Source organism: Vulpes lagopus, chromosome 2, assembly GCF_018345385.1.
Source record: "Vulpes lagopus strain Blue_001 chromosome 2, ASM1834538v1, whole genome shotgun sequence".
NCBI lineage: Eukaryota > Metazoa > Chordata > Mammalia > Carnivora > Canidae > Vulpes > Vulpes lagopus.
Window position 1 is genome coordinate 149347606 of NC_054825.1, and position 13199 is coordinate 149360804.

Consider the following 13199-nt stretch of genomic DNA (forward strand, 5'->3'; position numbering starts at 1 on the left):
CAGGGGTGAAATGAATGAGACCTCTTTAAAATGAAAAACCAGAGCACTTCAAAATTAAAAATACATGGAAAACAATCTGATGTGAAGGAATATTTGAACCATGAGTCAAGCTGTTTGTCTGGTGGAGTGACATGCATACGCTCACATCAGCGTCTCTTGCTTTGCTCTGAGGTGATGCAGAGGACAATGTGCAGACAGAGAGAAGAGCTGCAGTCACCTGCTCCGGGTTACTGTTACTCTTCCCAGAAACCATAAAGGAATCATAGTTGTAGTCCTCCCTGATGTGGAAACAAAGGCAGAAGAGAAATTATTAAATTTTCTTACTCCCTACAGCCCAATGTCAAGTCCTTGAAACAGGCAGAGTGACCTTCCTCTAGGGACTCAGCTGCCTCGATGCTGATATTCTGCTGAAGGCAAAAGGCGACGTTAGCTGGATCCCCAGGATCCTATGAGTCTACTTTCACATATAAAATTCCTTTACAAATTCCCTTTATCTGTAAACCCCCCAAGATAAGTGTTGGCAATCATCTCCCAAGCATACGACCCACCGATGTACATCTAAAGGGTCTCACAACTCAGGTTTTATTAGACGGTAACAAATGACATTTCCCAACAATAGCCAGCCCCCTCAAGGCCCTGGAAACCTTGCTTCCAAAATTCCTTACAGACTTATGCTCTCCTTAACTCCCTCTCAACTTTAAGGTATATAATGGGGGGGGAGGGCACTCCTCATGACCCCCATGCAGCTCTTTCTGCCCACAAGTCCTGTCCCCGTGAATTTAATAAATTCACCTTTTTGCATCAAAGACATCTAAAGAATTCTTTCTTGGTTGCTGGCTTTGAAACCCCAACATCTTTCCTATATCACTCCCTTCTATTCACACCTGTTCATTCCACAGGATGCCCAAGCACGGAAGGGGTTAAGAGCTGTAAGCATGACATTGTCTCCCCTCTGGGAGCTCCGGTTCTAGTGGGTTGTAAGCAAATCAGCAGACAGCGTAATCTCAGGGACTGCTAAATTTATGAAGAGAAACAGAGCAGAGTTAGCAAGGAGAGTGAGGTTGGGGGTGGAAGGTTTAGGAGAAGTGGTCAAGAAAGGCCTCTCTGAAGAGGTGACATGTGAGCAGACCTGAGAAATGAAGGCATGAGTCAAGTACAGTTCTAGTGAAGGTGCCTTTCAGGTTTCAGGAGTAGCGCGTACAAAGGCCCCAAGGCAAGATGAGTTGGTGTTTTCCAGGAATAGTAAGAAAACCAGTGGAAGCAGGAGGAGCAGTGGTAAAGGAATGTGACTAAGGCAAGACCATAGAAGGCTTTGTCACCTACAAAGAGGAGTCTGGATTTGACTCCAAGCATGGCAGGGGAGGGATGTGAGCAGGAAATCCTCAGAGACTCCATTTACATTTTAAAAGGGCCCCTCTTGTGAGGCCTGGAGTGTGCTAACAGGGTTACAGTCTGGGGACAGTCAGGGGCCTGCCATAATTGAGATGGGAGGGAACAGCTGTGAACTCAGTGAACTCGGTTGGAGGAAGGAAGCTGATTGTGTTTGAAGGTAGAGCTAACAGGACTTACAGATTAATTAGATGAGAGAGTGCTTGAGAAGAGGAGGAATCAGAGTTTTTTAACTTCTTAGTGGTAAGTTAAGATAACCACATGGGCTTGGCTCATTATTGTCCTCCATTATCAAGAAATAGACTGGACTCCGAAAATTATGCTCATAAAATTTTTGCAGACAACACAGACATTTAAATTAGAGACAGATCAGAGACAAATCAGAGAAGACTAGAAAAGCCAGTTCAGCAATGTCTTTCTGTTGTTGTTGTTTTTCCCAAAAGAGTCATTCACAATCGCTAGGGAAATAAGAAGAAAGGAGAAAATATCATCAATTTCCCTGTATGTGTGCTAAGAGGAGTAGACCAGGGGAACATATTTAAGGGGACCATATTTAGTAAGGTGAATATCTCTATGGGTAGCTTCATTCCACAGGCCAATAACCGATCTGATACATGCCATAGAGGATGAAGCATGGCTGTGGTTATGGGTCAGCTTCGAAGAAGCTTAAAGACTTGCAGGCTATTCTGCCCTGGAATAAACTTGGAGAAGTATCAGAAACTACCTATAGACATAAAGGGAAAAAAATAGAATAAAGACCCCAAGCATTTCCAATCTAAGACCCAATGTTCTAATCTCTATTTTCAAGGCTGGGACATTGGGATTTTCTGCCTCTTCTCTGCTCATAGCATAGACATTGGAAACAATGTTCATCACATTTCAGGGATTCTCAAATAAAATGTGTATGTGCATATGTGTATTGCAGGTGGATTTTGAACACCACTTCCCTCAACCCTGAATATCTGCAGAAGTCACTTTCCTACAGAGAAACCGACCCCTTCATGTGATACTGGGTGAGGATAACTGTTTTCTGGAGAGAAAACACTGCAGCCCCAAGAAAAAGAATGATGCTCATGATCACGTGGCACTGGGTGAGCATGAAGTCAACGGCCTGATAGGATGATGCCGATGCCAGCATGCAGGCTGAAGAAATAGCTATCTGAAGCTAGGCTTGTTTTTCAGCTCTGGCTTTTCTCAGTTATTTTGATGATCAAGATTGACAAGCTTTATTTTGGGGCCCTAGTTGCCCTGTAAGTCAGTATCTATCCACACGGGAAAGTATCTGTGACACATGTCAGGGATGCTCTTAGAGCTGCGCTCACTGGGTAAGTCGACATTATGACACATGGCAATGTGGATACCTCTCAATAACACCCAAGTTTTCTTTGAAATAAGATGAGAGAGGCCAAGTTCCTGATGATATCAGAGCTCTCACTTCCAGACGCTCATCACGGTGCATCTAAAACAGAGATGACTTTTTTTTTTTTTTTTTTTGCCACTCAGTGACTCTTCAAAATCCTTTAATATAGGTCATGACTACATAAAATACAAGCTTGGAGTTTTAAGGGGCAAAACTGTCATTTCAAATTGTATTAAAAAAAGAAAGTAATATAAAATCTGCACTGCCTCGCTGGTCTGGCCTTTGTCTCCTGAGGACCAGACAGACCTTTGGTCTATCCTTCGTCATTTCTTCTTCTGTTTGGTGTAGAATATGTTCTGAACTCTTGCTGGGTGGATAACAGGATAAGGAGGCCTTTGGAAAGTATGCCAGGGTCACCAGGGTACCCTTCCTGGGCAAATACACAAATCCCTGTCCTCAAGAGAAAGCTCAATTTCCTGGATGCAGCTGATGAAGCCCTTCTCCATTCACACATGAAGCTCTGGCCTACAGCATTCCCACCTCAGCTTTTGAGCATATGCATGGTCCTTAGCCTGGTCTTACAGACTTTCAGATTTCAGACAGATGTTTCTTCTTCTATTTCTCCCACCCTCCCCCATTTTAGGGTCATTCTTGTGTGCCTCCACAGCCTCTTCTGACATCCCTTCATAACAGCCTACATTAAGACTGCCTGTCGGCCATCATCTCTATGAAACACCACAAGGGCGTTCTGGAGGTTAGAAGGAAATTTTAGGTTCCTGCCCTCAGAAAACTAGTAATTCAGTTAGCAAGATAACATCTGGGAAATGATAAATAAATAAAACAGAGGATAGGAACCAAGAGACTAAACGAGTCTCTGTGAGCTTTCCGGGTAGAGTTAACCCAGGCTCCAAGCTGGTCAACGTTTAGCCAAGAACAGAACAATAATGGAAGGTCCTTATTGTCTTTCTAGGTAGAACAGATCCTGAAATAAGATGCAGAAACAAACAGACCAAGTCAGTGAGCAGGCTGGTTTGACAAGAGTTGGAGAACAGTAAAGAATCTCAAGGAAGTTAAATAGAAAACAGTTGCTATCCTTAACCCTTTAGTATCCAGAAAAGCTGCAACATGCTTCCAGTGCTAAATTAGAAAATGCTATCAGTGAAGACCAGCCCTGGTTACCCAAAGGCACAGAAAGACTGTACACATGCATGCATGTGTGCACACACACACACACAAACACACACAATCCTAGAATCCTAGCAATGTCACATCTGATATGGATAAAAACAGCTTCCCAATACTTGATACAGACTCAAGAAACTAACATTCCTTTTTTAATGAAGGTATTTTGACTACTTTCTCAGAAATGATAGTCCCTAACATTCTATGCTGTGGATTCCTATCCCAGATTGCGTATGTCTTGAGGAGGCTACATCCAGTCCCTGTTTTCAGTGTCCTGTGGCTCAGAGATGGGCCTCCTGGAAGCCCTTCACAAATCACTGCAGGTGGCCAATCCACAAGCTCCCTGAGCTCTGTCGCATATACTCCAGAGCACAGCATGTCTGTGGACTTCTATGGGATGGAGAGAGGCTGCTGATGCATTCTTGGACAAGGTGAGTGACATAGATCCAGTGGACTTTTCTTGGGACTGTAAGATTTCTCCATTTCAAAAAGGGATTCATGTCAATATGTTTGTTTTTTCTGCTCTAACAGACATACTATGAAAACCCAATGAACTGACATTTCCAAAGATGCTGGGTTCCTATTATGGGAAGCCACTGTCATAAAGTACCGCTGGCTCATTCAACATGACACAGTAAAACACTACTTCCCATAATAAGTTTAAATCAACATTAGGTGATGTGGTGGTACTACATAAATCATTGAAACGATGTGTCATTCAGATAATATTTCAAAATAAAAATGGAGCCTCATCAAATTGAGAGAACTTGCATTTACTTGATTTTATGATGGCAAAGATCAAAGAACCTGATGCTAACTGGATAGATGTGGTGGACCTTTCCTGACTTCTGACAGTGACTCAGCCCATTTTATTAACAAGCTAAAGCCAAATAAATGATGAATCAGTGCTCGCAAAGCAGGAAAAAATGCGTTTCCCACTAAAAATCGCAAAGTGTGATAAACCTATTTCCGTTAAGAAAACTGCTGGAGTTTTTACTGGGGGATTTCCCAGGCAAACAGAGGCAAAGATATATAAACCAAAAGCGGAAGGTAAGCACATTTCCTCGTAGTGTTTTTATGCTGCACACTAATGCAAACACAGTGCATAATTCAAGGCTGTTTCATGTCACCCTCCTCCCCAAACCTGATCGGAAGAGATAACCCTTCATCTCCTTGCCCAGTCCAGTTGGGCTGGCAAAGGAATGAGCCACATATCCACTGGGAAGAGGAGAGCACAAGGCAGAGCCACAGGTGTAAGAAGGTCTGCTTCATCACCCAGCCATATAAAGTACTGTTACCTTCTTCCCCTGCCTCTCCTTTTTACCTTCCATGATGACCACATTATCAACTATTGTCATTACTTAACAACCCCCCCCCCACCCCCCCGGTTCTAAACCTCAATTTCCCAGCCATGCCAAGGTTGCCTGTCTTCACACTATGCCACATGCTGGGTGCCTCACCTGCTATGGTTCACTTAATCTTAATTCCCGATGGGGTGCAAGCAGAGGTTCAAAAGAGTGAAGGAGTACCACATTCCCTACGTGGTGCTCTTGATGAGAAGGAATGTGTCTGCTGAAGAGGAAAAGAGCAGGTGAGTCCCAACTCTGGAGCATTCTGCAAAATAAATGTCCTGAGTCTTCAAAAACTGTCAATGTCATGAAAGACGATGACGATGATGATGGTAACTTTTTAAAAACTGGGGAACTTCATTAGATTCAAGAAGATTAACAAGAAATGAGAACTGTGATCTTATTAAATCCTGGATCAAAAGAAAGGATAGAAAAAAAAAAGAAACTGGATATAAAGAACGTTATTTATACAATCGAGGAAATTTCAGTATTGACTGCATGTTAGATAATGCTTATTGATGTTAAATTTCCAGAGTGAGATAATTATATTGTGATTATGCAGGAGGATGTCCTTCTTAGGAGATCTTTCCCGAAGTAATTAGGGTTAAAGCTCAGTGATATTCACAACTCTCTCTCAGAGGGTTTGAAGACAATAGGCAAACAGGCAAACAAAGGATCTCTCAAGTCAGAGAAAGAAAGAGACAGAGAGAAAGAAAGAAGGCTGCAAAATATCAACAGTGGGTGAATGTGGATGCAGGGTGTATGGGTGTTCACTGGACTATTCTTGTAGTTGTTTTATATGTTACAAGCTTTCAAAAGAGGAAATTGAAAAAAAATTAAAATTATGTACTAATATGAAATGTTAAAAACAAACAAAGAAACCCAAGCAGCAGGAGCACCTAAGTGACACATTCAAACAATCAGCCACCGTTGGAGGTGGGCTTCAAACATCAGGTGTTTGGTTGTTGTTAACTCCAGTCAGGGCTAAAATCTTTTTTCTACCTTTATTGTTTTAGAAGCTGTGTGCAGAAAGACACACAGATTGCTTGTCTCTTGTATTCTTGTAAACAGAATATTGATAAAAAGATGGGACGAAGAAGAGGACTCAAGTGATGGTTTCTTAGCTTCATGACCTTGTGGAGTATGATTCTTGGCCAGGCAGAAGAAAATGAGAGGATGAGGAACCCATGGCTAATATCACTTAAGACCCAACTGGAAACTTAACAAAATGCTGAAGTGAATAAGCTCATCTTAACCTTTAGAAATACATCAGATACCTGGCAGGACTGTCCATCCCCAGTGTCCATGAACTTAAGAGATGGTTACTACCTGCATGGCTCTGTCAGCAGCCTGGGTGGGGAGGCTGGGAGCTGTTTGCACTTGACTACATAGCAGAACAGTTAAGAGAAGTCTAACATCTTCTGATCCATATATCTGATTGACTATTAGACACATCCACACGGACATTTTACAGCCACCTAAAACTCCAACCCTAAAGTCCATTTATTACCTATTCCATTTATTACCTATTCTCTCCCACTCTTCCCCCTACTAGAAAAACACTCCCTTCTCCTCTGTTAATGACCTACCTTTCCATTTGTACCTAGAGGTGTAACTCACAGGTGAATTTGGCCCTTCCTTTTTATTCCATATATGTATAATTAGCAATTCTCATAAATAATAGCCCTTGGATAAAATCTCCATCCTTACCACTTCACCTTAATTCAAGTCCTCATACTACTCATAAGGACTCCTACAATAACCTCTTTCTTATTTTCCCTACCTTCTGTCCCTATTCCCAACCTCAATGACTCTGCCACCTTGTCACCTGAGTTCCTTCATTATAATGACAATCTGATGTGTCTCTCCTCATAAATGGGCTATAATGGTTCTTCACTTTTAGTAAGAGGTAAACCCCTTGGCACGAAATGTATGGTTCTACACAGGCCAGCCCACTCTGACCTGACTTCATCAGTCCTGTCTGCTCTGGATGATGTCCCCTGAACTTACTGGGACCTCCTTCCCTGTGTGTCCTTGTCCCTCTCATGTCTTATATGTGTTCCTCTGGTGAGCCTTGATGCTGCTCCCCATTTATCCATTAAGAAAGTCTTTTTTAAAAAATTTTTTTATTATTATTTATTTATGATAGTCACAGAGAGAGAGAGAGAGAGGCAGAGACATAGGCAGAGGGAGAAGCAGGCTCCATGCACCAGGAGCCCGACGTGGGATTCGATCCGGGGTCTCCAGGATTGCGCCCTGGGCCAAAGGCAGGCGCCGAACCACTGCGCCACCCAGGGATCCCCCATTAAGAAAGTCTTAATCTTCCTTCTAAATCTAGATAACGCTTTCTTCCTCTCCCTCCCTGAGACAGAATTAGGGACGTTCTCTCTTGGCTCCTGTGGCATCTTGATTATGATTACATCATTTATCCAAATAGAATTACTATACTTTGTTTATGTGTCTTTCCTCACCCACTAAATCCTAAGGGCAGCACCATGTTTTAACAATCTCGGCATCTACAGCATCCGGAACAGAGTCCAACCTAGAGTACTTGATAGATTTATTAAATGAACAGACATATTAGTAATAAGTGAAAAGTAGGAATAAGTAAAAAATATATATTGGTTTATATTAAATTTAAAAACACATATTTAAAAACTCACAGACCAGGCCAACTCCAATGAAACCACAGATTGCTGGTTGAAAATTCAAGATTGAAAAACTTTCACTTCTGCTGCCCATTCAACCCATTATTTTGTCCTGAGACTCTAGGATTGCTCAGGGCTCCCCACAGGGGGACTTTATTCCTCCATGGCTGGTACAAGCCCTACAGTCAGTTCAAGCCTGCTGACACGTGGGGAGGATAATAAAGGGAGCCATGTGCTGTCCACCTCACTAGAAGGTTGGGTGGTCCAAAGACAGACCGAAATGTCAAAATTTAAAACTTTTCTCCCCAAAACTCTTTATGAGAGTGGTATCAACAGAGAGCACTCAGTGAACAGCCCCTTGCTGGTCTGCCCCACAAAATCCTGAATCCTTTGATGCTATACTCTCAAGCTAATGTTAATCTATGAGTGGAGGGCACCATCTTGCATCTGGAGAGCTTTTCCACCTGTGGGGACACTGCTGAGTCCCTGATACAGACTGAGGGAAGGTGGAGAAGATGCACATTCGGATGCATTTTCCCAGCAGATACTTTAGCTGGCGACCCTACCCCCCCCACACACACACCTCCATATCCCACAGAAACTAAAACAGATCCTGGGATATTTGATCCACATGCTCTGCATGTGCACTTTCAATATTTCACCTTTGGATCCCTCGGCCCACCGATGGATTATTAATAAAATTCAGCAGTGTCAAAGAACTTCTGGGCCTGTTAGAAGGGAGACAGATGGCCTTACCTCTCGGTTCCTGCATCCACAGCTGTGAGTGGAGGTAGCTGGGAGGCAGGGGTGTGAGGGCTCCCCTGCACATTCTGTCCCGGAGAAGGGTGACCGACAGTATGTGGGGGTGGCACGGCCCCAGCAGCTGTTCCGCTTCGGCTTGAGTGATTGCTGGAGAAGATGGAAGCTGGAATCAAGGAGAACAAGCATCAAACCACATGTGCTTTACACACCGAAGGCTGCTAGAGAGCATGGCTTAGGGGCTCGTTTGTCCTCTCGGTGGCTTTCAGGGAACAGTGCTTTGTTTACTAGATATACACAGCTTTTGATTTCAGGGGGAACAGGATCCCTGGCTAACATACCTTTCCCACTACTCACTCCTACTATGCTCAGGTTTGGCTCATTCCCTGTCTGGACACTGAACAAGTACTCAATCCTGTAATGTCTGCCTCTGGGCAAAGGTCTCTGTACAAGCACTGTTCCGTCACAGAGGACAAGAGGTAAGAGAATATTTGGTCTGCTGACCCCAAGGGGCAGAACACAGGCCGTGTGCCTCTTCTTTTGGCTGCAGCGAGTCTCCACAGGTCAGGCTGGCTCTCTCTCTGTCACCCCTAAATGGGGGTAAGGAGGTTCTCCTGGTCCTAAGCACAAGGGCAGGATCATATACCCTCTTAACCTCAGAGTCTAACTGAACCCGGGCATTTCCCTGGTGGTGTGATAGATGGACACTTAGTCTCCATCAGCGAGGAGTCCATGCCTGGCACCACAAAACATGAAAAGGGGCTTCAAACACAGCTCCAGAACCCCCCCGCACCCGGGCCTCGACTTGTCTATTATGACACAGAGATTGAGTTACAGCTTCATTCGGAGGGGCAGCCTAGCCTTTGAGAACTGTACATGACCTCAAACTTAAATATGTGCCCATTTAGATCAGCTAATTGGTACGATGTCACAAAAGAGACGAGGCTTGTCACTTTTAGAGTCTATCACTATCAGAGAGGCTCTCAGTGTCTGGGACCTACTCAGCAGACATCTCATTATGCTGCAATCATACCAGCATCATTACGCTGACTCTCTTCAACTTCCTTCTCTACACAAAGCTATGCTGAGCTTTATACCCATCTCTGCTCTTTCTGAACTTACTCTACTGATGTCAAAGAATAAATGGTTCTAAAAAAAAATAAAAGAAATCGGGTTCAGGATTAAGAAGCAGCAGCCACAAAATCAAACTGATGTGAAGGTTTAAAAGTTCAGGGAGCGCTACTTTTAGACCAGTACCACTTTCCTCCAACCTCTCCAGGAGAGAATGAACACCCCAGATGACCCAGCCCCCAAAAGCTTAATCCAATGGAATAAGAGTTCAAGTACTTAAAGGAACATGTGAGGAAGCGGAATTACCATCTTCCCGCTCAAAAGCGACTGACAAGGGTGTGATCTGATGTGAAAGGTTTATTTCTGGTAAGTCAGCACTGTGTCAGGTTAACTCTTGTCCTCAGAAGCCTGCATCCTCCACAGTCCCTCCAAGACCCGAAAAGGTAGGAAGACTAGAAAGTGCTTACTCGCTCAAAAAGGCACTGCAGGGCTCTGGTTGTGTGGCAGCCTCCAGAAAAGTTGCACGTTTGCAAACTCGCTAGAGTCACCTTATGAATCACTACCCTCATTTACGCTCTGCTCGCTCAGGCAACCACAATTCTGCTTGTATTCCAAATAATAATTTTACCCAGGGGAGAAGGCTGTTTGGATTGACTGTGGCAATAGTTTCAATGCTGGTGTTTGTCAGCATGGAGCTTGATGTTTTATACACTATTCCAAAAACTAATGGAATAATAAGAGGTCACAGAGACACTGTGGAAACACAGCTAATTTTTTTTTTTCCTTCTGGAGTGTAGCAATGTGAGCTCTCCTATTTATTCTGTCACAGTTGCTGAATACGCCCATCACTCACTATCCCCTGGAGGTGGTTTTGTATGTATGTGTAACATGTTCATCACAAGGGATGCAGCCCCTGCCGTTTCCAACCCCGTGGGCAACAGGGACTCTTGGTGTGTGCGCTCTATGCTCTATGCTATGGTTCAATAGAAAATGTGGTGCTTCCCAGCAGTCTCCATTAACTCTATCAGCTACATTTTTGCATAAGCCACAAAGAAATAATGGGTTGGGAAATTTGGTATTGTTTGCAGCCTGCTACACACTGAAAGGTAGTTCTCGTAAGGGCCTCTCCCTCTCCTATTTAACAGCCAGGACCAACTGTGTGTCCATCTATCCATTCATCCATCCACCTGTCCTCCAACCATTATTTTTTAATCCAGTATTTATTAAGTACTTACCACATGCTAGCCCCTCTACTGCATGAGGGTCCCTGCCCTTGAGGAGACTACAGTTTAGTGAGGGGAACAGGCTCCAGACGTCAATTTACCAAAATACTGAGACCTGCTGGTAGACATCATCAAGTGGTGTTCTAACTGCTTCAACATACTGTCTTATCCACGGCCCTAAACTGTGCCCTAAGCTCTGGCCAAATCAGACAATTGGTCACACCTCAACCACATCATGGCAACTGATGCTACTGTGCTTTTGACTGCAACATCTTCTACCTTCCTCTACTTATTTTAATACTTTTGCTCTGTATGCAGTCACCTGTGTTCCTCTGATTGCTCTCTCAGCAGCCAACTATTCCACACATATCTATGGAGTACGTATGGTGTGGCAGACACTGAGTGAAGTCCTGGGATAGACTAGGGAAGAAGGCACCCTTGGAGCCTACTATCTCCAATGGCATCATTCATGTTTGTTCAAGTAAATAAGGATGAACACAGTCTAAATGTCAGTGGGGTCCATCTTGGGCTCAATGGGTAGGTAGGACAAGAACAGAAAGAAACATTTATCTACCAAATCCTGTTTTTATTGGTCAGGAGGAAGGTTGCCTTACCTAGGCTGTTACTTTTCTCAGGTAAATAGGCATGTGTATACCAGAGTGGCTAATGTTCTCATAGATGTCCAACACCATTGGCTGCAATGGAGCAGCCTAGGGGCAGAAAGCCAGAGATTCGTGGTACATTTGAGGGGAGGTGCTTCCAAGTTACATTTGGTACAAATGGTTACCATAACAATGGCTGCCTGTAGGACTAGGTGGTGAAGAAGGTATGAGGTGGGGCATGAGGTGTACGATACAGGGCCGATGGTCTCAGAAACTTGCCCTCCAGCTGTGCTAAGGTCAAGGGCTGACTGACCAACAGTCAAACACATCAATAGCACTTTCTTACACTGCTAAAGCTGGGGAATGGTACTGAAACAGGCAGCGACCCTTTGCCTGAGACCCCAGGAGAATAAGAAAGGGAATGTGTTGGGTGCAATTTAAAGTCTGAATTTTAAAGTCTACAGTATAGCTTCTTACATCAATTGTAAGAAATAACCTGTGTGCAAAACAAAGCCCAAAATGACTGGCGTCTATTTCCTAACAGATGGGTTGAGAAGTGTCGGACAAAAATCTCTCCTGGTGACATAATCTAGCAGAAGCTGATAGTTCAGTGTCTATGAACGGCACTTTACATGTAGTCCTGGTCAAGACCATTGCTTGGAGCCACTATAATAACCAAGATTTAGAGGAAATACAAACAGAGCATGGCTTCACAACCATCATCCAACCCCATTTCACATATCCTTCTGAGATAATGGACAAAACTCTGGGATGAGAGAATTTGGGCTTTGCAGGATTACTCTTGGCTTCTACCTGAGATCCACATTTCTCAGGGATTGCTCCTGTGGCACAGGAAATACTCTCCTATTTACACTTTTAGGAAAGTTCCACCTGTATCAGTCATACATCCAGGATTCCATCTTAGTGTAGTTTAAGAATATCCATTCGTTCGTTCATTCATTCATTCATTCATTCATTCATTCATTCATCCAAACACAATTTTCCAGTCCCTGCCTTCTATGAGGCTGGTGCTGGTCCCTCTTAATGTTTGAAGTTGAATATCTGCTGGCTTCACACTGAGTGCCCAACACAATACATGTTTCCTGACAAACACTCGAGCTTTGCCAACTTTAACCTCCAGAAGAAAACCTCCACATTAGAGTGCAATGGTCAGGTCATTTACAAAAGGAAACATTTCCTTCCATACACACTCAACCAAAGGGGCATGCAACGAGACCTGTCAGTCAAAGTATAAGGAAAAGAACTGATCCCTCTAGAACCAGAGCAATATTAACAAAATTGTTGTGATCAAATCAAATGGTGCATGCAGGCTGCCCATGGGGGTGGCCTTCATTGTCTGGTGTCACCTCTGGGGTGAGTGCCTCATTCAAGGCTAGAAGAGAGCTTCTAGGTGCCCCCCAGATGGCACTGATGACTGGCAGTGAAAACAAGTGGTTAGGCATGGCAGTAGAACATACTGGAAATTCTTAGTGCTTTTGTGATTAAGGGATGGTGGACTCCCCAAGGAAATAAAAGCCTGGTCCTGAGCTGGATTTGTGAGCCTTGCCTTCAGTAGAGAAGCAGGAGCTGGCCTCCCTGCCACTTTGGGTTTTCTC

The 13199-nt window shown here is 43.8% G+C and overlaps 1 protein-coding gene across 26 annotated transcripts in view; it reads right to left on the reverse strand.

Annotated features, from left to right (window-relative positions):
- The window catches only part of GLIS3 (GLIS family zinc finger 3), a 622522-nt gene that overhangs the window by 37434 nt on the left and 571889 nt on the right, over nt 1-13199 (reverse strand). For all 26 annotated transcript variants that reach the window (XM_041729374.1, XM_041729434.1, XM_041729405.1 and 23 more), the window contains one exon: nt 8685-8853. In XM_041729374.1, the coding sequence (XP_041585308.1) occupies nt 8685-8853 (169 nt within the window). The remainder of the gene's footprint in view (nt 1-8684; nt 8854-13199) is intronic.